The following is a 24,503-nucleotide window of genomic DNA, read 5'->3' on the forward strand; positions in this document are numbered from 1 at the left end:
TTAAAAGAAATTATTTTTTACGTTGATCTTTGAGTAAACGAGTTTTATACCTGTGTGCAAAAGTTATTTGATTTCTTTAATGATGAAATATGCCAAAAGCGAGATAAGCATTAAGAGACTTGAATCAGATCGTTCTAAACTATTTGGATAATATTTCCCAGATAGCGGCTTCCCTGAATATTTTTTGGATCAAAAATATAAATCTAGAGAAAAGAAGGTGTGTTTTTTTCAAACTGAGTACAATTTTGTGCTTGATTTTGTAGCTTAAAATATCGTTATTTATCAATTAACATATTAAGCGTCTTCAGTCACTCGAATTATTAAGATTATTACTTGAGAATAAAATCATTAGATTAAAGCTAAGGGTGTGAAAAGTGTTTTTTCACCCTTCTCTTTTTAATTATTCTAAATCCAAATAGTCCAGTCTTGACTTGACATACGCTTCTGAAGCTTGGACAATGACAAAACAGGAGGAAAATTGTATCGCAACATTTGAGAGAAAGATTTTGCGGAGTATACTTGGTGGTGTAAATGAAAACAATGACTGGAGAAGGAGATTTAACTTTGAACTGTACAAGATTTATAAACAACCTGATATTATTAAATACATAAAAATAAATAGAATGAATTGGAAAGCCCACGTGATTCGAATGAGTGATGACAATACAATAAAAAAGATACTGCTTTTTAGACCCACTGGAACTAGAAAGAGGGGAAGGCCGCAGTTAAGATGAGCTGACTCAGTGGAGTCTGATTTTCTCGCAATTAATGAAAAGAATTGGAGATCAAAGGTAAATCGGAAGTCGTCATGGAGAAATATTCAGAGGAAGGCATTGGTTCACATTGGGCTGTCTGGCCAACTATGATGATGATGATGATGATGAAATCCAAATAGAATAGTTTTGAATATTTTTACAGCATAATTTAAAATTTTAGAAAGTAAAATTAACGTGCGGATTTTTCTTTAAATTTTCGGTAAAATATAATTATTTAAACTTCTTTTTTTGTACTTTACTATTATTATTATTTTATTTATTTATTTTTTGATGCTGAAAGTAAAAAAATTTAACAAAACTTCAAATTTTTTTTCGGTCTATTCCAAAACTTCTAAAAGTTTGAGTTCAATGATCTATGGGTTGTTAAACATCACAATAATTAAACAAAAAGGAAATTTGAAGGTGAACCTTTGACAAATGGAGTAACTCTAATTATTAAAAAAAAAGAAAAGAAAAGAAACTTCGTAAGTAGGTCTAAAGGTAATTTGCATGTTGATAATGAAATGTGATATTGATGATTCAGAGAGGTAATAAAACTTATCGCTTGCAATTCTTACTCATTTCTAAATATTCGGTTCTCGTTCGTTAGTGAAGCGTATCGTATATCGTCTGCTTCTTTCTTTTTTTCGTTTTGTTAACAGTTAGTAGTTACTTCCTTTGTTGATTTTTTTTCCATTCCCTATTTTTCTTGATTAAAGCGACTGCCGCTTGATGGCCTTGAAATGATGCTGTTGTATGACGTCACTGACGCGTGCCGGTAAAATGATTCCCTTTTTCGCTTCTTGTTTATTGCGTGGCGGGAATTTCTTGCGGCTAGTTGTCTCTATTCTTCTTGAAAAGATTGAAACAGGTAAGCTTTAATTCTATCTGTTTCATAATTTACCCGTATTGTATTCCATGTTTAGAAATGTACTGAAACACGTTTTTCTAAAAATTCGTTTGCAGAACATACTTGTTATTATCTTTTTTATAGAAAATGTTGGCAATACGCCACAAATAAGCAATGTAAATATTCGCAATAAATTACTAACTTTATATATCTAAGAGATTTTAGATTTTGTCAGATTAGTTTTGTAAAAAAGGAATTAAAAAAGAAATAGAATTAAAAAAATAGAAAAAAAAATATTCCTTCGCTTTAAAATATATTTCTTAAAAAAAGAAAAAAATAACATAATGTTTTTATTTTAAGTATATTCAGTCACGTTATTATTTTGAAATTTTGTGCTGAAATATATTTATCACAACTAGAAATTTGATCATACTTTAGTCTATTGTTCAAAAAAAGAACACTGTTCATCGCTTTAACTGATCAATATGGTCATATGGTGTAATTATTAAATAAATATTTTTTTACTCCAAGATGCCATTGAATGATGCGCTGTTGTTCTGTAGTTAATATTTCTTGCTTAGAGATGTGAAGTTTTGTGAAATTAAACTATATTTTTTGTTTAATAAAAAGATGGAAAAATTGGATAATTAATATATTTATTTTAAGCCACTATTTTTTTCTGTGATTAATTTTTTTGCTGACACATATATTCTTACACACGATATTTATATTGATTGTTTTAGTTACGAAATTCAGTTTTAAAATATCTCCTTGCTTTTAAATATCTATATATGTACTACTAGGTTGAAACATAATCATATTTCATTTCATTGTTTTAAAACTTTTAACGTTGTTAATAATTTTAAGGGCGCAATAAGAAAATTAGTGTACATTTAATATATTTCTTTCTACAATATGACATTGAACAATATACTTTAATGTTATTGTGTTGTTAATATTTCTTGCTCTAAGATTCCATTAAATGATACTATATTGCCATTTTATAGTTAAAATTTCTTGTTCCGAGATACCATTGAATAATGCTATATTATCATCTGTAGTTATTATGATCTTTGCTCTAAGAGGCGAAGTTTGTGAACTCACGTAATATTTAATGTGTAGTAAAAAGACGGAAAAATAGGATAATTGATAAATTAATACTATATATATATTTCTATAATGCAATTTTTTGTTGTTGGTGAAACAAAGCTAAAATATATGACATTAATACTTTAACATACGATACTTATTTCGATTTCTTTATCTAGGAAAATAAATCTTAAAATAGAAATCGGGATTTATAATAAATTTTTTTCTCTAATTTATTCAAAAGCCTATAATTTAAGAAACATAAAATAAATTTAAAAATGCTTTATTGCTGAAATCTCATCAGTGTGAATATTCTAGCAAATCTCTTTTCCTGCTGCACGAGAAACAATGATTTTGGTTTAATTATTATATAAGTAAAAGATTTTGCATAAAAGAGTTTTAAAAAAAACTTAAAAGAATATCTTTGTTAAGAAAATCAATCCACTACATAGATCTTAATCTATAGCCTAATTAAGTTGAAAAAATATTTTACTTTTATCAAATATCAATAATAATTTCGAAATTAACTAAGATATTAAAAAGATAAATTAGCTTAAATAATATAAAAAAAGTATTTTACTTTTATCAAATATTAATTATAACTCTAAAATTAACTAAAATATTAAAAAGAAAAATTAGCTTAAATAAGTTAAAAATTTATTTTACTTTTTTCAAGCGCTTATAATAATTCTAAAATTAACTAAAATTTGAAAAAGAAACATTTTTACTAAAAATTCTAAAAGTTTGTTTGTTTAGAAAACATGACTATTACATTAATTATCGAATTATTAGTTTTGTAGTATCTTTAAAGAAATACAGTTAATCAATTTTTTTTTTCTGTTTTAACTTTCATAGACTAAATAAAATTTACCTTTTATCATCGAATACAAATAAAATTTGTTAATCGATAATGAAGTGTTCTAACATTTTTAGATAAAAATTAGATCTACAAGTTGTGTGGTTTAGTGTATTTCTTTTACTCGATCCAGAAAAGTCCCTTTTTTTTTTATTTTAAACTGAATCATCTATTTTTTTTATAAACCTAAAATAAACTTTTAAAAATTGATTTTTTTGGAATCTTTATGTCTGCAGTTTTCTATAACGTAGTAAATTAATAATGAAATAATAAATAAAAACAAAAGCTTTCTTACTAGAGCGAATCCCTGTAAATTTGTTTCTCTGTTATTGAAGAAACACTGCAGAAAAAAAGGTGTGTTTTTTTCNAATTATGTTCCTTTAAAGCATGGAGGTCTAAATACCGGCAGATGTTCACTTTGTGCAGATGTTCAGTTGCGTAGGTGTTCAGTGTAAAAATCATCAAAGAATACTAAATTATGCATTCCATTCAGTATTTTTTTAATTTTTTATTATTATTATTTAAAAAAATTAAATCGCAATTTGCGTTCTAAAAATATATATTAAAAACAATTTTTAAAGTAGAAAGATAGGATTTTCATTTTTTTGTTGGTTTAACAGAAAAATTGTGTTCAAGAAAATTTATATTAAAAATAAATCAAGTAAAAAAAATTATATTAGTTTAATCGCAAGTTAAATTTTCTATGGCTTTATAATTTTTTGACATCTCAAGAAATTTATGTTAAATTAATAAGCAATTAGATTTTCTTTTGATATGTATTTCTTAAAATTTTGTAATTTACTTATATATTAATGAATTTTACATTGAAATCATCCTGATTTGCACAGAGTAAATTTCGTGTGAGTTGTTTTTTTTTTTTTTTTTTTTTTTTTTTTTTNTTTTTTTTTTTTTTTTTTTACTGTAGAAATCTTTAAAGTGCTGATTGATCTTTTTTGTTTCGAGAATCTTTCAGTTGCATCAATAAAAATTATTAAAGTTCTAAAATCGCCTTTCATTGGAAGGGCATCCTTTAAAAATTTTGAAGTGCGCTTAGTCGATTCCACACGAAAATTAAATTACTTTATTTACGCTTAAATAAAGTAAGCTGTGTCTAATTTCATATTTAAAAAAATATCTATTTTAATGATTTTTTTCCCCCTGATTTATAGTTATCACACATGAAACGGCATTAAAAACAAATTTCTAAGTCAACTCAAATTGTCGATCGAAAATTTTATTAAATCTAAGTAAGAATTTTTAAAATTTTATTCAGCAGATAAAAAAAAGCTTATTAGCCTGTCTTTCCCTTAAAGTAATCACATAAATTATTATGTATTTCTACGAATTTTTTTAAAAAAAGAATTGCGTTTCGAATCGTCTGAAAAATATAAGAATAATTCCTTACTGAGAAAACTAAATTCAATCAATATTTCATATTATTATACATTCAGTTTTTTCGTTTCCCCACTCTTTTTCTTTCTTATTTGTTTGAAAAAGAAAATACAGAAAATTATTTCTATTCTCGTCCATTTGGAGTGTTATCAAAGCTATTTCTGTTTCTTAGTAACCTTTTATAACACGATATTAAGAAGATTATTAAATCAATACAATTCTATTTTAGAAGAATAATTGCCTTCATTTCGGCTTCATTCTAGTAACATATCGGATATCTAATCTTGTAATATAATTTTTTACAGGCATTTGCTTATTAAAATTAAGTTGAATGTCGTTGAGATAATCAGTATCAGTAATTTAATAGTTTTCTTAAATGTCGTTAAGAAAATCATTAACTTACTCTGTTATGTAAATTTTGATTTTGTTCATTAATTTTTTAACCAATATATAGTAAAAAAAATTAAAACTAAGTAATTTATAATTTAATTGTTTATTTAGCCTTAATATATAGTCTAAGACATGAGAGAGGGAGAGAGGAGAGATCCGTAAAGTTTGAAGACGCAATGCAAAATACTAAAAAAATATCAAACTTTTAAATGTGAGTTTTCTGGAAAAAAAAATATTCCTACGATTGCAGTTACTAAAATCATTGTTGAATTAAAATTTAGTGACTGACACAGAGTTAAAAAAATTAATAAGTAAACTAATTATAAATTAAACATAAAGTTAACTAATGTGAGCAATTAAAATGACAATAATAATTACACAATTAATTAAACTAAAAATAATGTAAATTATTATTAATTTAATCAAGCATGATGTTAAAATGTATGATAGTTATCATTTTTTGCTTGTTAAAAAAACCAAATTTGTTTTCGTCAGTCTCGGGCTACTTATCCATTAAAATATCTCAAAGCTCACTTATGCCAAAAATGTCTTCTTTTGGGAAATATTTTCTCACTTTAACATAATATTTACACAAATAAAATAAATTAAACAATTGTTCAGAGATTTTATTTATGAACCTTTCATAGGAACACAACCTTGAAGCAAAAATAAGTTGTCTAAAATTAATTTGTTTCGTTTGAAAAAAAAAAAAAAAAGTAGAGAGATCCTTAAAGTTCGAAGACGCATAATACTAAAAATATATCCAACTCTAAATCTACCGGAGATTTCTTTAAAAAAATGTATTTTTACAATACTAAAATCATTATTGAATTCAAATAAAGTAACTTTATCACACTGTTAAAAAAATTAACTAAGTAAACGAACTAACAATTAATATAAGCAATTAAACTGAATGATGAAACTAGAAATAATAATTAAACCATTAAATAAATTAACAAATTGTATGGAAACATTTATATTTATTAATTTATTCGAACATGATGCTAAGATGTTTGATAGTTGTCCTTAAAAAACCTAACTTCTTTTCGTCTGTCACGGAATACTTATTCATTTAAATATCTCAAAGCTCATTTATACATAGCTGCCTAAAATGTTTTTTCTTTCTGGGGGGGGGGGATTTTTTTCACTTTAACATACTATTTGCAAAAATAAATTAACCAAACAATTCTTCAGAGTTTTTATTTATGAACCTGTAAACTACGTTTTAGAGGAGTTCAACATTGAAACAAAGGGCTATCAATTTCAATATAGTTGCTTAAAGTAGTGAAATATGCATACAATGTTGAATATTAAGTTAGAAAAAATGGTTTAATGCCTATACAAAAATGTATGCATTCTGCAGGAATAAAAAATTCTAAAATATAATAATTCTNCATTCTGCAGGAATAAAATTCCTTAAGCACAATTTTCTTAAATGAATACCTTTTTAATGTCAGAAATAAATTTAATTTATTAAGTTTTCATTCTGATAATTGTTTTCGGTACTTTGAAGAGGTATTTACCTTTTTCATCTCGATTTTAATTAAATTAAATCCTGTTAATTAATTAATTAATAATAAATTAATTGAATTAAACTCTGTTAAATTTTTAATTTGTATTTTCTCTATATTGTTTTGTACTAAACAAACTTTTGATTGTATAGTATTATTAGACAGCATAATACCTTTCAATAAAAGTAAAAAATAAAGAGGTCGCTTTAATGGCTAAGGAGAAATAGCGCTTAGTAATTTTCAGACCGTCTGTTAATTTATTTTCGAAACTTTAAAACAATAAAATGATTCGATACGTAGTTCTGTGTAAGTAATTTTAAACTGCACGTTTCTCATTTTTTAGATTTTTTAAAAATCAAATTTTATTACAGTTTAAACTGATGAAAGCCGATTTGGAGGATGCTAAAAAGTTCTTTTAACGTTAATTGCATATAACAAAGGTATTTATCAAAAGTCTAAAAACAGATAACTGTGTAATATTTCATTACCTATCAAAAATTATTAATTTCAGAATTTTATTGGCAAAATTTTGTCAGAAAAAATTAATGGAAAATCCAAAATACCGCACACTTTATATCTCAAATTGTTATTGGGTGGTGGCCTTGTATTTTACATGCATCGAAAGAAGAGTAAATTTCCATCAACAGTTTATTTGTAAAATTAAATAAAGAAGATTAAAAGCATATTCAGAATTGTCCCTCTTCCCATCTCCATCTCTTTGACTGTTGAATTAGGTTGGGCCTCTTAAGTTCGAAAGATAAATTGAAATCTAGTATAATGGCAATATATTTCCGTATATTATATTTTTATTTAAAAAATTAAATTTAAGAGTCTCCATTGTGTTTTAAGATGAACTAAACAAAACGATTTATTTCTTTGTAATGCTTTTTTTTCTAATTTATTTCCTCCATTGTGAAAATGTCTGACAAAACACTAAAATGAAAAATGAAATTAATAATAAAAAAAAATGACTTTTATTCAGTTCAGTTCATTCATCGATGATATTTTTCATAGTGAGATTTTCATTCATTTTTCTTTCACTTTCCACTACAGACTACACACGCATTTTTGTAACGCGGAAGTGTAAATGTAACCAATTACTCATAAAAAATTACTATTATTCTCTGAAATAGATGAAAGAATGCTGTCGTAATAAACACCCACTTCCGTCTGACTCATTGTGTTTATTTAACCTAGCCTCATTTAATCAAACATGCATAAAATTTTACTCTAATAAAAACAAATTAACAGGTTTTAACCTGTTTTTACTATTAGGGTATTTTAAGTTCCGAAATGATTGAAATGTTTTCCCCCCTTCTAATTAGGAGTAATTAAGTTCTTGCAACTAGAGAAGTGATTAACCATGTGATTTAAGTCAGATTTAATTGGATACCTCTAAACGACGCCACGATTTACCTACGGTGACGAATGAATGAAAATGTTTTCCGAATGAATGAAAACTTTTAATTGATATTCAATAAATTTCCAATTGAAAATTTTTAATTGGAATCTAATTAAAAACTTTAAAATGGAGAAATTCTGCATATTTTACATTTGCGAATAAAAAATTGGTTTTTGTGTTCTTCCGTTTTGTTATCAGTTGATTATAAGTTGTTATTCCACTCTTCCCTAATTGCTCCAGTTCCTAAAAAACAGGAATTTTGGAAACAGGAAAACAGGACAGTTTTGTAAAAATTTCTGCAACACATGGAATCTGTTTAAGAGCCTAAATTCTAAATTCACCCATACTTTCGCGAGAGCCGAGGTGGCTCAGGGGTAAGACCACTCGTCTCCCAATGATTTAACCCAGGTTCGAATCCCAGCGATGGCTGCTCGATACGAATTACGCCCCCCCCCCCAGTTCGCATCTACTCCACGTCGAGCTAATTGTGGGATTGATGATTTACGTCTCCATGTCACACAGATGCGGGGCAGTTAAATCAAAAAGCTTCTGCGAAGGTTAGTTTCTCCCAATGCTTGATACGTTTTCCGGAATTTTACATTTACGAATGAGAAATCGATTTTCGTGTTCCTCCGTTTTGATATCAGAACGGATTATAAGTTGTTATTTCGATCTTCCCTAATTGCTACAGTTTTCTAAAAATCAGGATTTTTGTTGTTGTTGTTGTAAAAACTGCTGCCAGTTCATCAATACTTTCAAGAGAGCTTTGGTGGCTCAGGGGAAAGAGCACTCGTTTCCCAATTAGTCAACCCAGGTTGGAATCTCAGCGAAGGCTGGTCGATACGAATTTCGCCCCCGGCTCGCATCTACCACTCCACTGCTAATGTAGAATATCTCAGTGGTTGATGGATTGATACGTAAGAATCCCCTTGACCTCGAACTAATTGTGGGATTGATGATTTTCGTCTCCATGTAACACAGATGCGGGGAAGTTCCATCAAAAAGCTTCTGCGAAGGCTAGTTTCTCGCAATGCTTGATCCGGGAGTTTTCTTTTCTTTTTGGTTGGGCTTAGTGGCTGGGTGGCGCAGTTGGTTTGTCGTCGGCCTTCTGAGCCCAAGTCTGCGGGTTCGATCTACGGCTCAGACACCGGATTTTCGGGATGCAGAAAATCCTCAGCGGCCATGTCGTATGATTATGCGGCATGTAAAAGATCCCTGGAGTGCCTTATTGGCTCTTGGTATTTCCGGCAAAATTAAATTCCTAGTGCATTTTAGCATCCAAATAGAGTCTCAGTGCTGCCATCTAGTGTGGCAGAAACTAGACGTCCAAATTAACATGTCCAACGGTATCTCACCCATTGTGGTGGTCCTGAAAGAGTGGATACCACTTCTGGAGAACGCACTAGGTCTGCTCATCGGGTAGCCTGATTGTGCAGCTCATAGGAAATAATAAAAATGGTTGGGCTCAAAATTAACAAGAACACCGAATGGAACATTGATAGTCATGAACCGAGAATTTGGTCTTCTGTTCAAAGCTGGTTATAAAATAAAATACTGTTAAGAATAGTTTTTATTTTATTTTTCCTATTGAAGGAGCTGAGTAGATGAAGGTTCTAAGTAAATTACAGTCTAAGTTGCATTTTATTGAATTCGAGTCGAGTGAACTGGAGTTATTTCACCCAATTTGTAACGTCTTCCAAAGATCTGTATACTTCTTTCATTAGTTGGAGATCGAAAAATAGTTTCTAGTCTTGGGAGAGAGTTTACAAAATTGATATTTCAATGCTCTCTCCTGAGACAAATTGAAAACATCCAGAGTAATTTTGTTCTATCGATGTAATCAAGTGAAAAGTGCAAACTTTTGCAAAATGTTTCCAATTCAAGGGATAAAATAAGCAAAAGTTGACCTTGAGAAAAAATTTAATATCTTTTTATTCATTACGATTTATCATTGACTTTTGTTTTGTAAACAGACACTCCATTATTTTCTTTCGGTACTATGTTTTGCATAATAAAAACGATTCAAAACAATTTTGTCCCAGTGCGAAACGAGTTGGAAATTAATTTTGAAAAATTTGAACGATTTCAAGACAGCCCATTTCTATTTTTTATTTTCATCGAAGAAGAGCGAGCCTTTAAAATTAAAATTTAGAGGGATAAATAAATTTTCCTACTTCTCTTGCAGCAAAGGATATGGCCATTGTTTAAAGCAAAAAGTGTGGAAAAAAATTCACGTAAACAGCACATAAAATTGGAATAACTTTCAAATAAATTGGAATTTAAAAAAAAAAAAAATCTCAATATCAAAATTACAGACAAAAATCTCTGTTTCAGCGATTCAAATTTCAATTTATTAGCTGTATTTTTCTGAGTCATGGAGAAGCCTACGTGCTATTTTTTATTACCCCTTTAGTAGTTTTCGAACTAATTGTTGAATACTATATTTTATTATTTAATTATAATTCCTATCCCTATATATTTTTTCTATAGGCCTTTCTAGTTCCTCATTTCTAAGTGTTATAATATCCGTGTAGCCCCCCCCCCCCTTCCAACACCTTAAGCGGAGGCTATTACTATTTCATTTTTTTATTTTGAGAGATTTTCCAGGAAGTACCTTTTTTATCTGTAGTCGAAAAAAGAATTTTAAATCTTTCATAGAATATTTATGAGTTATTGTCAAATATTTCGAATATTATATTTGCAAATCAGCAAAGTAGTCGGTAAAGTAAGAAACTTTACATATACTTCAATATATGATGCAAATAATATTTTATTTGCATTCTGAAAGTAATTTTTTCTAACAGTTTCAGTAATTTATTGTTTTTTTTATACTCAAACAGCTTATACGTATGTACAGTGCGAATTTTCTTTTTTTTTTGTTGTTTTTTTTTGTAACTTTTGTTCTAATGATCGGATTTTCAAATATTACGATTCTAACTTAAAGGCTCATGACCTCAAATATACTAATTAATTTCTGCAGGCTATATTTTAAGATCCAAAATTCGACACAAAAATGTACTTTCTCTGAATAAACAATTTATTTCGACGGATTTGGATTCCTCACCCCCAAAATATCGGAGATAACAGCAATCTAGGAAATATGGTCCTAATAGTTTGGTCAGCAGAGCCAAAGCCTCCTAGGAGGCTTTGAAAGAGCTGTTCAAAGTTTGAACGTTAATTTTACTTTTTGTATATTTCGCTATATCCCTAGAGCTTTTTAAGCGAATCGAAATTTTTTTTCTTCTTACAATTAAAAAATTCGTTTATCCAAAGATTATTCCATGCAAAGAATAATTTTCAATAAATATTTATTATTTTTTATTGTTTTATTTAGTCGGTTATTGAACTGTAAGGTATAAATTTTTTTATATAATTTTAAAGAATGTAAATTGACATGACAAAATGAAAAATTTGAGCAAAATCGGCCGAACAGATCCTGAGTTTTTTTTATTCTAATGTTTTAGAAAAAAAATTCCAAAAATATACATTGTTTATTCTACTTCTAGAGTAGGTTAAACATTTAATTTTGAAACCATTCAAATTACCTCCCTTAAAAATCAAATTCTCCAATGAACAGTGTTAAAAATATTACAAAATAAAACGAATCAACGCCTTTCTTCTTCAAAATTTATATTCCTTTCAAAGTTTAATTTCAAACAACTCATTTTAGTAATTTGAAATGTTTCCTAACATTTTTTTCCAACTTTGATATTTATAAAAAATCGAACAAAACATACTTGTATAAAAGCATCTGGTTTATTTATTATTGATAGTATTATATTTCATTTTAATTACCCTTATTCAAGTACAGAAAGAAATTCTAACATGCTAGGTCAATTTAGGAGAACAAAGATTTTCATTTATTCTTAGAAAAAAGTGTAAGGGCGGGGTCAATTCGGAATGTTTTGTGGACATCTTTTGCATCACAGGATCGAAAAACATATGTGCTTTTTAATAAAAAATAAATTAATATAGTATATTGTGCTATTGGTAATTAGGGACTTTTTTAATTCTCTGGTTATGTCTGGCGAAAAAATTCCATTCACCATTTATTCATTATTATAATGTGTATTTAAAAATATTTTTATGCTAGACAAGGTTAATAGATGTGTAAAAATGCTTTTAATTATATATTTTTGGTGAAATTTTATGTATATATATATATCATAAATGTTCTTTAAACTCCACCATCTCCTGAAGCAGGGGTCTGTTTAGAAGAAATTTGGGTCTGTTAACGGACCCTTAACAAAATATCGTTTCATTAAAGCGGACCCTTCACAAAATATTTTAACTTAAAAACGGACCCTTCACAAAATGATTTTTCTTTTAATCGGACCCTTCACAAATTTGTTTATCTTCATTATTATTTTGTTAATTGAATAAACCCTTCCCAGGGCAGAAAACAAGAAAGATGGATGTAAATGAATTAAGTTTTGTCTTCGGCAGACGATTCTTCCATTATTCGTCTGAAATGAATATTCAACGTTCAGAAGTATAGGCTAGTTACCAAATATTTGTATGTTGCATCTCTAATTTAGAAGCAGCGATTGCTGTTTATTTTTGAAAATGTAATTTTTTTATTATAATTTTACAGTGCTGAGCATAATCTTGTATCTATTTACAATTTAAAAACTCATTGAAAAAGTTTTTTGTAATAACTGGATCGTATTTGCACAAATTCATAAAAGCAGGACCCTGGTTGAAAGAATGTGAGTAATTTTTTCACGATGGACAGACCCCTGTGAAGCCTTAGGTGTTTAAATATTGCTTTTCGATCATTCTTGTGAAAAATAATTTTTTCTTAATGGAGTGCAAAATATTTTATTTGGGCGATAAATCACTGTTCATTAATTTCATACTATTTACAGTTGATTGTATTAGCCTATTCAAATTTTTTAAGAGAAATGAAATTAAGAGAATTTTTTTTATTAATCATTAGGATTTAAGATTATTAACGAAAAATTCGGACACTTCGGTAAATAATTTCCTATCTCCACTTCAAATCATTCCAAATAGATTGTCCCAATCCATCTGCATTAATTTTTGTAACGTGTGCTCTTTAGAATAATACAAATTGAAGAATTTATTGTCAATAAAATCTTTTTTACACATTCATAAAAGACAATTTAGTAAATACTTTTTATTTAAACATAGGTACGGATAGGATATAGTTTGATAAAAGAACCTTTTTTGTCTTTCAAAGATAATTTGCACTGTCAACAATGTCTGAAGTACTTGAGAAACTACGCCAGCTATGCAGAGCAAGAGGTGCAAATGGAATAATTGGACTTTCCAGGTAACTAGTTACAATTTTGTAATGCTCAAAACATTTCTTTGAATTCTTTTATATTACAATATTTAAATATTAAATAATGTTTCTTAACGAGGTATTTGTTGAGGAAGAAAAAATTCAGTGTATTAAATCTATTAAGTAAATCTACAAGTAAATCTATTTGTCATGTAAATTTAAAAAGAAAAAAAGGTTTTTATTTGCATATATTGCAACTTATTTTGAAGTAAATTTAAAATTAATAAAATAAATTATGTAGAAGTTTGGCATTTGCAATATTATGTAAGTATAGGGAATGAGGGTACTTTCTTTCGAATATTTCTTTAGCGAAGTCACGATTCGTTAAAAAGATAGATTGCATTGCGTGGTTTAAGTGTTAAAAAATCAATCTTAAGCTGAACGGTAAAACACTTAAAAATGGATCAAAACGTTATTTTTTCAGCGAAGTCACGATTGATTGAAAAGATTGATTGCATTACGTGGGACAAGCGTTAAAAAATCCATCTTAGGCTTAGGAAAACAATAAAAACACATAAAAATGGCTCAAGACATTATTTTGACGCCGACAGTAACAAAAGTTTTGCAACAATATGAAAAGAAATAAATTAAATTAATATTATTAAAAAGAAACTTTTTACGTTTATTTAATTCAGAATGCTTTCAGAAATAAATTATTAGTTTTTTTAATTTTTAACAAAAGGGTTTCGGAAAAGAAAAGAAAAACGACTTAATTAAAGAAAGAATTTTAATTAAAAGTTTAATTTAAAAAATTTAAAGTTAGAAGTAGTAAAAATATAAATGTTTTGTAATTTTTTCAAACATTTTTATCACATAGTTCATTATTTTCAGATAATAAGGAATAAATATGCTTATTTTATAATTTTATTTTTTTGACATATTTGAATTACAATCTCATTTCAGGGCGTTTCGTCTCATGGATGACAACCGAGACAAAAAGTTGCATTTGGATGAGATGAAGCTTGGCTTACAAGAATATGGAGCTGACTTGGGTGATGAGGAAATGTCCGAACTTTTTAATGAGCTGGATAAAGATAGTAGTGGGACTGTCAGTTTTGAAGAATTTCTCAAAGCTGTTCGAGTAGGTGTAAGTTTATTCTTCAATTGTGTCATCATTGAATTTTGTCCGAATAAAGAATCAATCCTTCATCAATCCTTGTGCAATTTATTATAGCGTTTCGCGATGGTATAGAATATTTGATTAGAACATTAAATTTTTTCTTCTTCAATCTTTTGAATTATATCTTAAATAGGGAAGTAAGTAAGTACTAAAGCGAAATGATGGACTTTTAAATGCTTTTATTATTATTTATTTTACCATCGTTACAAGGAGAAACGAAGGTTCAGGAGATAAGGCCGGGCCTGTTGACCTGGACCCTTTACAAAATGTTTTGTTAGTAAAATTAACCTTTCACGGAATATTTTATCGCTAAACAAAAAACTGCACAAAACTTTCCTTTCGAAAAACGGTGTCAATAACATATTTAATACATAATTTTAAAACTAAAATTCCTTCAAAGATATGTTCTTTTTTAATGTAAAAACGAAATTTTATTTTCCCGAAATCACAAAATTCTGGGGTATATTTTTTGCAAAAATAACCTTTCGAAGAAGATCTGAATTTACACTAGTTTTTCAGTTTTTTTTCTCCACACAATTAGGAGAATTTTCGAACATTTATAAAACTAAAAGTAATTATTATTATTTTTTTTTGTAGACCGAACCTTTTACAAAGAAATATGTAAAAATCTCCAGTTATAGTACGGAAAATCGACATAATCGTGCTTCATCGAAGGATGAAGCACGATTTAAAAATTTTTGAAAGAAGAATTTTTCCTTCTGTTCACGAAGCCATTGCTTTTAAAATTATGAAATACAGGCAATCATTTCTATATCTCAACGATTACTGGCACAGATCTAGTTTCCAGGTTTCCTGTGATAAAATGCAAACACTTTCATTTTACTCAGTTTACAAATACATCCACAAACTTGTTTTTAAATTTTAGTTACTATAAAAACACGTTAAATACTTTTTCCCGAAGAGACTACAAAAGCGCAGAAAGTTCGTTCTGAACTTTACTTCATTCAATTTGTATAGAATTCATTATTTTAACTGTACTTATTGAACATAGTTTTCAATATTTTATTTTAAATTATTAAATATTATTTAAAAGTATTTTCAAACTTTTATCTATCTATCTTTTTCGCTCTAAAGTTGTTTGAAAAGAAAGTTTTTCAGCGCAACCTTTTAATCCACAATAATCGATACATTGATTATCGTTTGTAATTATTTTTCAAAATTACTTGGCACTAAATCAACAGCGTAATAATTGAATGTTGTGTTTATTTAGAACATTAATTTTCTCATTTATTAAAGTAGTTGACAAAAGGTCTGCACTACGGACGATACATTTTCAATGCATCTCTATATGATATCTTATTATTCGAGTTGTAATGAGAAGAAGAAATATGAGGAAGGTGACGTTACTTTAAGACAAAAAAAAAGGGTATTTTTCCACGCGTTTAATAAGTACCTTATTACCTTAAACAGATACATATTTAAGGATTAATGAACAATAAAAATATCTAAGTGACCGAATTTTGAATTCTGAGTGGCGAATTTTGAGTGGCACAAAATCACCCAATTTTGCGGTGTGGAATCTAAATTTTAAATACATAATTTAAAAAGCCGCGATGATTCAGTAGTTAAGGCACTAAATCACATTGTGAAAGATCGAAGCTCGATCCCAGGTGGCAGGTTGAAGCCCATTCAGCTTCTGATTGATGGGTACCAACTTATCTGGGATGTAAAAGCGGTCGGTGCACAATTCTGACAGCATTGCCATCATCTGTCTCTCGTTCACGAAACTTTGAAGCCTCATCTTTCTTGATCCACCTAGTACTAACGGGCCGGGGCTAGAATGTTTTACTTTTTTAAAATTTCATTCTTTATAAAAGTAATTAAGATTTCATAGCGTCAGTTATCTGCAGTAAAAAAATGTAGTTTTTTTTTGGGGGGGGGGGATTCTTTTGAATGCGCTATTTATTCGAAAATTGGTGTATCAAAATAGATTTTGCTTTCCTCAAGGTATAGCTATTCTCATACATAATCGAAATAAATCTTGTTTTTCCTCCGACAATGTGGATTTAAAAATGTAAGCACTGTTGGTTCAATCTTAAACCCTTACGAAAAGAAAGGCTTCATTGAAGAAAAGTTGTGTAACTTGTCTTATACTTCTTTGCACAATACTGTTTTTACAGTTCACTAGTTATTTAACACATATCTCAATAGTTATTCCTTTAACAGTTCACTAGTTACTTTACACTTCACGTATTTTGATTTATTTCATTGCCTTACTAATGAAGATGGGCTTAATTTCCCCCCTGCAAGAGTAGCTTTAAGGCTATTTTGGAAGGCTCTATCGTCCCAAGAAATAACGTTTTTTGGCTAATAATATGCTATTTCCATTATTATTGCCAGTTTGTAATAGTTATTCATAACAGTTAGACCAAGTTAAGCTTATTTTCAACTATTCTATACTGATTCTGAAAATATCAATATGAAGAAAAACCAGTTTCGTAAAAATAAAAAGCCCTTGTAATTTAATTCTTTAATATTCGAAAAGTTACTTCAACGTTGAATTATCTGGATTCATAAAATTTTGAAAAAATGTAGTTATATTCATTGATTTTGATAGTTTTCATTTAAGTGAAAAAATCTCGCCAAACTGGCGATATTTTTTAAAAAAGTTAAATTATTTTTAAAATTTTTTGTCTATTTTAAGTTTAGATAATTATTTACGACAAGATATCGTATATTTTAAAAATAACTTAAACAGTAACATTTTATTTCATTTATTTACTTTGCTTGGCGAAAAAGCATCGAAAAACACTGCTAATACAGAGTAGACGTGTTCTCAGTATAAGAAATTTTTTAATCGTTTTCTTAATTACAAAAAACATGACGTGTTTTCATAATGCTCTCGTCAAATTTAAATAAATGTTTAAAAGAAACAGTCGCAATGTTGTTTTCCCATTACCTATAATGAATATAAAATATTTAAAGACTTTATAACCAAAACTACTTGATTTCAGCCTCCTCTATCCGAAGAAAGATTAGAGGTTATTGGACGAGCTTTCTCAAAGATGGACAACACAGGAGATGGTTCTGTTACTTTGGATGACCTGAGAGGTGTTTACAGCGCCAAACAGCATCCAGATGTCATCGATGGTAAAAAGACTGAAGAAGAAGTCTTATTAAAGTTTCTGAGCAATTTCGATTCACCAAATAATAGTGACGGAAAAGTATGTATTACATTAATGTCATCAATGTTAATCTTCATTTTAAATTCCTTTTTATGCAGATGCTTGACTTAAGACTTTAATTGTTAAATTTTAATCCTGATTAATCTTTTCGTGGGAGAAGTTAACTCTAATTTAATTGCGCCTGAACAGAAATAGAAAAAATTATTAAATCGTGAGGACTATAAAAAATTGTAGAGAAGCCTATTGAATAGTCACAGTTTTCGCAAGGAAAACCTTTAAATAATTAATAAATATTTCAAACTTTCTTATTTGTTATGAAATATATATTAAGCATTTAATTTTTTAGTTGGTGTTAGACAGCCGACCTATTTTTGAGATTACAACTATATCAATGTACATTTCTGTAGTCTTGTAATCCCAATCCAAAAGACAAGGGAGCTTCTGGATCAAATTAAACTTTGTGGAGGAAATAGATGGAAATAACCCACATTTGAGTTACACAAAGAGAAAAACTACTGAAACCTTCCATGGTTAGTCCGACGGAAAGGATATTTTACGTCACCACAGTGGTTGGTGCGAGCTGGGAGCAGAATTCGTATCGATCGGGATTCGAATCTGGGTCACCTAAGACGAGCGCTCTATCCCTTCTGCTCTTATTGAGTATTTAAAAATATTCAATTTAAGATAATTACGGAACTTTAAGTTTAAAAAAAAAACCCTGTTTTGTAAGGAAAACTGCCTTTGGAATTCGCCAGAACTAATAAAATTTTAGAAAAGCTGTTTATCAGGAAAGTTAAAAAGACATGGGAAACATATCCTGAGATTACTCTGAATTTCCTTATTCTTAAAGTAACTAGTAAATGTTTTTAAATATTTTTTGTTTCATTTCATTTGCTAAAAAGTACTTTATTGAACTTAGTTACCTACCTTTAAGATTGCAAGTATTTTTAATACTTTTTTATAAAGTTTTAAAAATGTACTTTTAAAGTTAAAATTCGACTACTAAGTTCAATAGAAAAATTTCAATGAATAAAATGAAACAAAGAATATTCAAAAATATAAATTTGTTATCTAATAAATAAAGAAATTCCGGACACTGTAGGTTAACCTGGATACAAATGAATATTATTTCATCTTATAAAATATAAACGATATATACGTTAGATATATATCGTTTGCTGGTTAATATATATCATTTGCTGGTTAATATATATCATTTGCTGGATAAGAAAAGAAAAAGTTTACATTAGATACAATGTATTACATTAGATACAATGTATTACATTAGATACAATGTATATAAGTTCAAAACAAAGAATTTCGTTTTGGTACCTAGATACCAAAATAATGCATTCTAGTTATATGTATATCAATCCCACATTTTACATTTACAATACTTGGTGTCATGCAAACGATGAAAATTTACTTTAGTATACAGCTAGAACTCCCAAAAGAAAAGAAAAAAATGTTTGTCCCAAAATAAATAAATAAAAATTGATGAGTTCCCATTATCTATGTTCCAGTATTTTGCGTGTAGAAAATAAGTTCCATGTATAAGCGCCATTAAATAAAGAAGGTCAGAAGGCAGAGAATCAAAATAAAACATAATTGCAAAAAGTTGTGTCCGAGTTTTGGCTAAAAAACTACATTAAAAAAAAAATAAAAATCTAGGATCACGCTGAATAACTTTTTATCTGATTTGATTTTCTCGTGCTAAGTTGCGTTCATTTTCGTTCGAAAAGCATAACTTAAATATTTTAATAGATTTTTTTCTTCTTCGGATCTGGATTTATCAGTTTCGTAAATAAGCCCAATTAGTAAAGCATTGATCGATCGATAGTTTGGTCAAACGCTGAAAGGTCGATAGTTCGATTTTCTTTCCATTAAATTAATTAATTTTAGATTTTGCATTTTGGGACGTACAACTAAAACTACTTAGGAATATATAAAACTAATTTCTTTCTTTTTTTTTTTTTTTAGAAATGGCGTTATTATTATTCGCCAAAAAGTAATATATTCGAGTACCTAGTTCTATTATTCGCAACAACATAAATAGAACTTTAATTCCCACAATTTAAGGGAAATTTTTTTAAAGGAAATTTTTTTATTATTTTTAGATAGATTAGTTTGTCTCCTTGAAAGTCTCGAATGATTTTTCTTTAGCTTTTTCTTTCTTTTTTTCCCTTCATATTTTTCTTAATAAGGCATAATTTATACGACATTAAAATTTTGTCGCTTTAATCACGTAATATATTAAAATGCTTAACAGGGGGGTTAGCTTTTTTCAAAAGTGCTTATTTTTGATTTTCGTTTTTTAAAAGGCTTTAAAGGTGCTTTTTTCATAGGGTGTTTATAAAAAGTGCTTGTTCTTTTCTTTGTCTGAAACTTTTTAAATTTTCAAGATATTCAAATCGAACTTTTTCGTTAGTTACCAAACACGATTCTCTAAAAAATTATGGAGAAAAAAAAATGTTTTTCCACACATACGCAGTGTGAAAGTACTAATTTAAATGCTCACATCTAGTACAATTTTTAACAAACTTTTTCAAATTTTAAAGTGATAATTTAGTTATTAATTAAAAATCTCCTATTTTTATTTTATTGAATAGTTTTAGAGTTATATAAAAAAAAAAAAACTCAAGACAAAAAGATTAGTTTTTTTTATAAAACTGTCCCTATCTGGATAAATGTTTAAGCAAGGCGTACGAAATTTTATTCAATTATTGCATGCAGTAACCCAAGTAATCGAGACAAGTTATAAGTTTATTGTTATATGATTGGGTGTTCAATGTCAAAAACTTTGAGTGTCTCATCAATTATTATATGTTAGTGTATCGATGAAAAACTTTAAACAATATGAAAAAATCTAAGAATTATAATTTTTTATATAAAAAAGTACTTAAAATATTTTAGTGCTTAAAATGTGCTAATTTTTTGTTAAAAATATTTGGCTACACACCCTGTTTAAGAAAGTTAAAAAATATACATATAGTTAGGCATGTTATAGTCGAATCTACTTTCTTGAGAAGTTGAATTCTACATTTATAGAATATTTTTTAACCAAGAAATGTTTAAAACTGAAATGTATTTCTTATTTTAGGTGTTTAAGCAAGAATTTATTGATTATTATGCTGGTGTCAGTGCTTCTATCGACTTAGATGAATATTTTGTCACAATGATGGAAAAAGCTTGGCAACTTTAAACAACAGCAGAGAAACTGAGAGCTTATTTTAAGAATAATTTTTTTTTCAATGTCCGCATTCTTGTTGCTTACATCACACTTATGCATTTATTTAGAAAAAATATCTTTTCTAATTTTAATTTTGAAAATTTAGATAACTGTTCAATCTGATTGTAACAGATTCAATATAAAATATTTGGATATTAAAATTAAAGATGAATTGCTGACAGACAATGATATAGACATTTTAAATTCTTTTAAGAAAGCTTAATTTGAAATTTAAAGAATCATTTACAATTAATTTAATCTAACAATAGCAAAGAAAATCGTTGATCTATTTATGAATTTTTTGTTATTCTAGAGATCTTATATCATAGTCAACTTTTATTTAATATTTTATTAATCTAAATATAATAAATAAACTAATTTGACATAAAAAAAATAAAAAACAAGGGATTATATTAAAAAAATATCCTTGTTTAGATATCTACTTAAACTGTCTGCACAATTATTTCCACACAACTGGCACTGTGATTTACAATTTTGTTTATGAGTTGAGTTTTTAAAAAAATGCTTAACCTTAAGTTATAAAGGTTTAGTATTTTTTCCCCCTCATTACATTATACCGACCTATAAAACGGTGCATCTACTTCGAAAAGCCTAGATGAAGAATACTCGTTGTGGTAAATTAAGAAAAATGAAGCATAGAAAGTATGTCGACATCGGGAGGAAGTTTACCACACATTTAAAATCTATATTGACAGCTAACCAAAACAAACCAAATAATAAGCTTAATGTTATGTAATAAGTGATTGATCTAGGTTAAAGAACCTACTTGAAGAAGGCTCTAAATAACATTGTATTGAATTTACAAAGTATATCAATATCTTAGAAAACTTTTAAGAAAACAGTTCACCAAATACAGTCTGTAACTTATATTTCCGCTTTATTTTATAATGACATTTTATATCTTCTTCCACTAAGCTCTTCAATTATGAAGAATATCTCTAATGTTTATTTACTGTCTCGTATTATATTATTAATTAGTTTATTTGTTGGATATGTTTATTTTTATATTTGTGCCCTATAATTTTAATTGTGAAAAATTTTTTTAAAAAAAATTGTATCGTTCAACATAGATTAAATTACAACACCTGAAGTTTGGAAATAGGGAGTATCAGCGAATATGTTGTGAAAATTTTGCATAATTTGCTTTTTTACCATTTAAACAGAACAATCGATAACTGGTCAAGCCTAGTTTTAATATAATGCTATTTCAACATTTCTCTGTTCAAGAAAAGTATTACAGACAATTGACTAAACAATAGCATAATCAATTGTTTGATTTTTAATGTTTGTTAAGGATAGCGGAAAATACAATATGCATATAAAAATATTTGGAAAGTACATGCAAAGATTTCTCGTTTATAATGTATGTGATTTTCTTCTAAAATTTGCATATAACTCAATGTTGTATTTTTTTCCAGAAATAATGTAATGAGTGGGAGCAGTTGTTTTGAGTAATTTAGATCAACTATCATAGTTTGTACTTAAAACTTTGAAATTTATACTACTTGTAAATTATAATGTGGTTTTTGTATATTATAATTTATTATTAGTCAATCAGTATTATATTTGTTTAAACTTTTTATAAAATTATATAAGAACTTTTAATGTTTTGCTGTTGTTTTTCTATTGTAAAACATGTGCACATTATGAACTCATTTTAGCTAACACTAATAAGAACAATTCACACAAGTAAGAAATGAAAAAATGTGCAAAATATTTTACGAGTTATTAATTTCATTCTATTTAGAAAAAGATTATAACTATATAACTTTTTTTATTGAAAAATTAAAACTTTTTTACACCCATTTTTCAGACAGATTTATAAATAATATAGTGTATCACACATTTTAAATTTTAGTCTTTAAAGAATAATTATTACATTTAATTATAAAATAGAAATTAAGGCATTATAAACTGCAAATTGGATATATTTTTATAAATCTATAATAGGATTCATAAAAAATATAAGATTAATTGTAAGACTGTTGGAAATTATTTATTTCTGCATATTTTCTTCTTACAACATTTATTTTTATACATAGCACCAGTACATATATTTTAGATTTTACGAATAATTAAACATGTTGAACAAAAATTTATCTAAAAAAAATTTTTTCCCAAAAAAACTTGAATCTCATTTAAAAAAAAAAATTATTTGAATATTCTTTTCACATTATGAAATGGGTAATTCCTTTTAATTGTCTACAAATGTAAATGTCAAGAATTTGACTTAATTACAATTTTTAATACATATATGCTTTTTATCTATTATGTAGCATTTTAAAAGATGGAATTTCACCTAGCCCTTTATAAAGAATTTAAGAGGCCTGCAATGAATTAAAACTTCATGAGTATTTGGATTCATAATCTGCTTTATATTTAATAAATCAATCATGTTTAGAATGTTAATATTTTACATCAACGCTTTTTACACTATGTAATGCTTAAAATCTGCTTTGATATTTGTGTTTAAATAAATTGTTTTATTAGTGTGATGTGTTTCTTAATTTTCAAAATCTAAGAGATTACACTATTCAACGAAATTGACTTTTAAAGGGATTATTTTACTATGAAAACTTAGTGTCACATTAAAACTCTAGATGAGAGAGGCTTTTTGAAAACTCTTTAGTTTAATTATATATGTATATATATATATATATAAGTACAGTTTTTTTCTTACATAATCCTTACTTTTTTATGCACAAACTAAGTTCGCTTGCAAGCTGAAAGTATTTTGTTTATTATTGTTCGTGAATTCTTCTGAGCTCCGCTAGATTATTTTCTCTAAGTGGTTTACAAAATCTAATTCTAGACTACTGAATTTTCAGAATTTTTTAAATTATTGATCAAATGTTTAGTTAGTGACCGGTAGGCCCCTAATATCTTAGTAGCTACTTTTTCCTTGAACCTAATGAGTTGAGGACTGATATCGATATAGGCCCTTTAAATTTAATAGCAACTTTTTTAATTGCTAGGATTAAATTATGCTTTTTAGAAAAATTCATACTCTCAACAATCTATGGCTATAAAAAGTTAATTTAATAATAAGAATAATATAAATATGTGTCAAAATTTACTTAAACTTTTTGTAGTTTTTAAGAACTTTTTTTTAAAATATTTGGGGAGGCAAAATACATTTAATGTAAGCTTTACAACTTTGAAATATATGAGCAGTCAAAGAACTCTCCTTTCACATGAATCTTTCCACCATAAATTTTGAATGGAGTTTATTGGACACATCATTTATTATTTATTTTATTGATTGCTCAGCAGCTGCAAAAAGCAATTTTTTCATGAGAAAGATCCAAAAAATATAAATATTACTTATAAAAAGAGCAATATAACTAAAATGATCCGATAGGAACATAATATATTTATCTATTATATATAAACATTTATGATGCATTATAATGTAATTTCAGATATATTTATGA

The 24,503-nt window shown here is 27.5% G+C and overlaps 1 protein-coding gene across 4 annotated transcripts; it reads left to right on the plus strand.

Moving 5' to 3' along the window:
• The first annotated feature begins 1,468 nt into the window (after positions 1 to 1,468).
• LOC107442168 (calcyphosin-like protein) lies at positions 1,469 to 23,561 on the plus strand. Of its 4 annotated transcripts, none has more exons than XM_043039815.2 (5): positions 1,469 to 1,626; positions 13,400 to 13,541; positions 14,457 to 14,640; positions 17,649 to 17,858; positions 20,920 to 23,561. In XM_043039815.2, the coding sequence occupies exons 2-5, from the start codon at positions 13,468 to 13,470 to the stop codon at positions 21,019 to 21,021; spliced, it is 570 nt and encodes a 189-aa protein (XP_042895749.1). In that variant the 5' UTR covers positions 1,469 to 1,626; positions 13,400 to 13,467; the 3' UTR covers positions 21,022 to 23,561. The 4 variants fall into 4 exon arrangements, with proteins under 4 accessions (XP_042895749.1, XP_042895751.1, XP_042895750.1 ...); XM_043039817.2 differs by having other exon boundaries at positions 14,457 to 14,634; XM_043039816.2 differs by having other exon boundaries at positions 13,449 to 13,541.
• Positions 23,562 to 24,503: the final 942 nt, after the last annotated feature.

The sequence above is a fragment of the Parasteatoda tepidariorum genome, chromosome 2 (genome assembly GCF_043381705.1).
Source record: "Parasteatoda tepidariorum isolate YZ-2023 chromosome 2, CAS_Ptep_4.0, whole genome shotgun sequence".
In the NCBI taxonomy this organism is placed as follows: domain Eukaryota; kingdom Metazoa; phylum Arthropoda; class Arachnida; order Araneae; family Theridiidae; genus Parasteatoda; species Parasteatoda tepidariorum.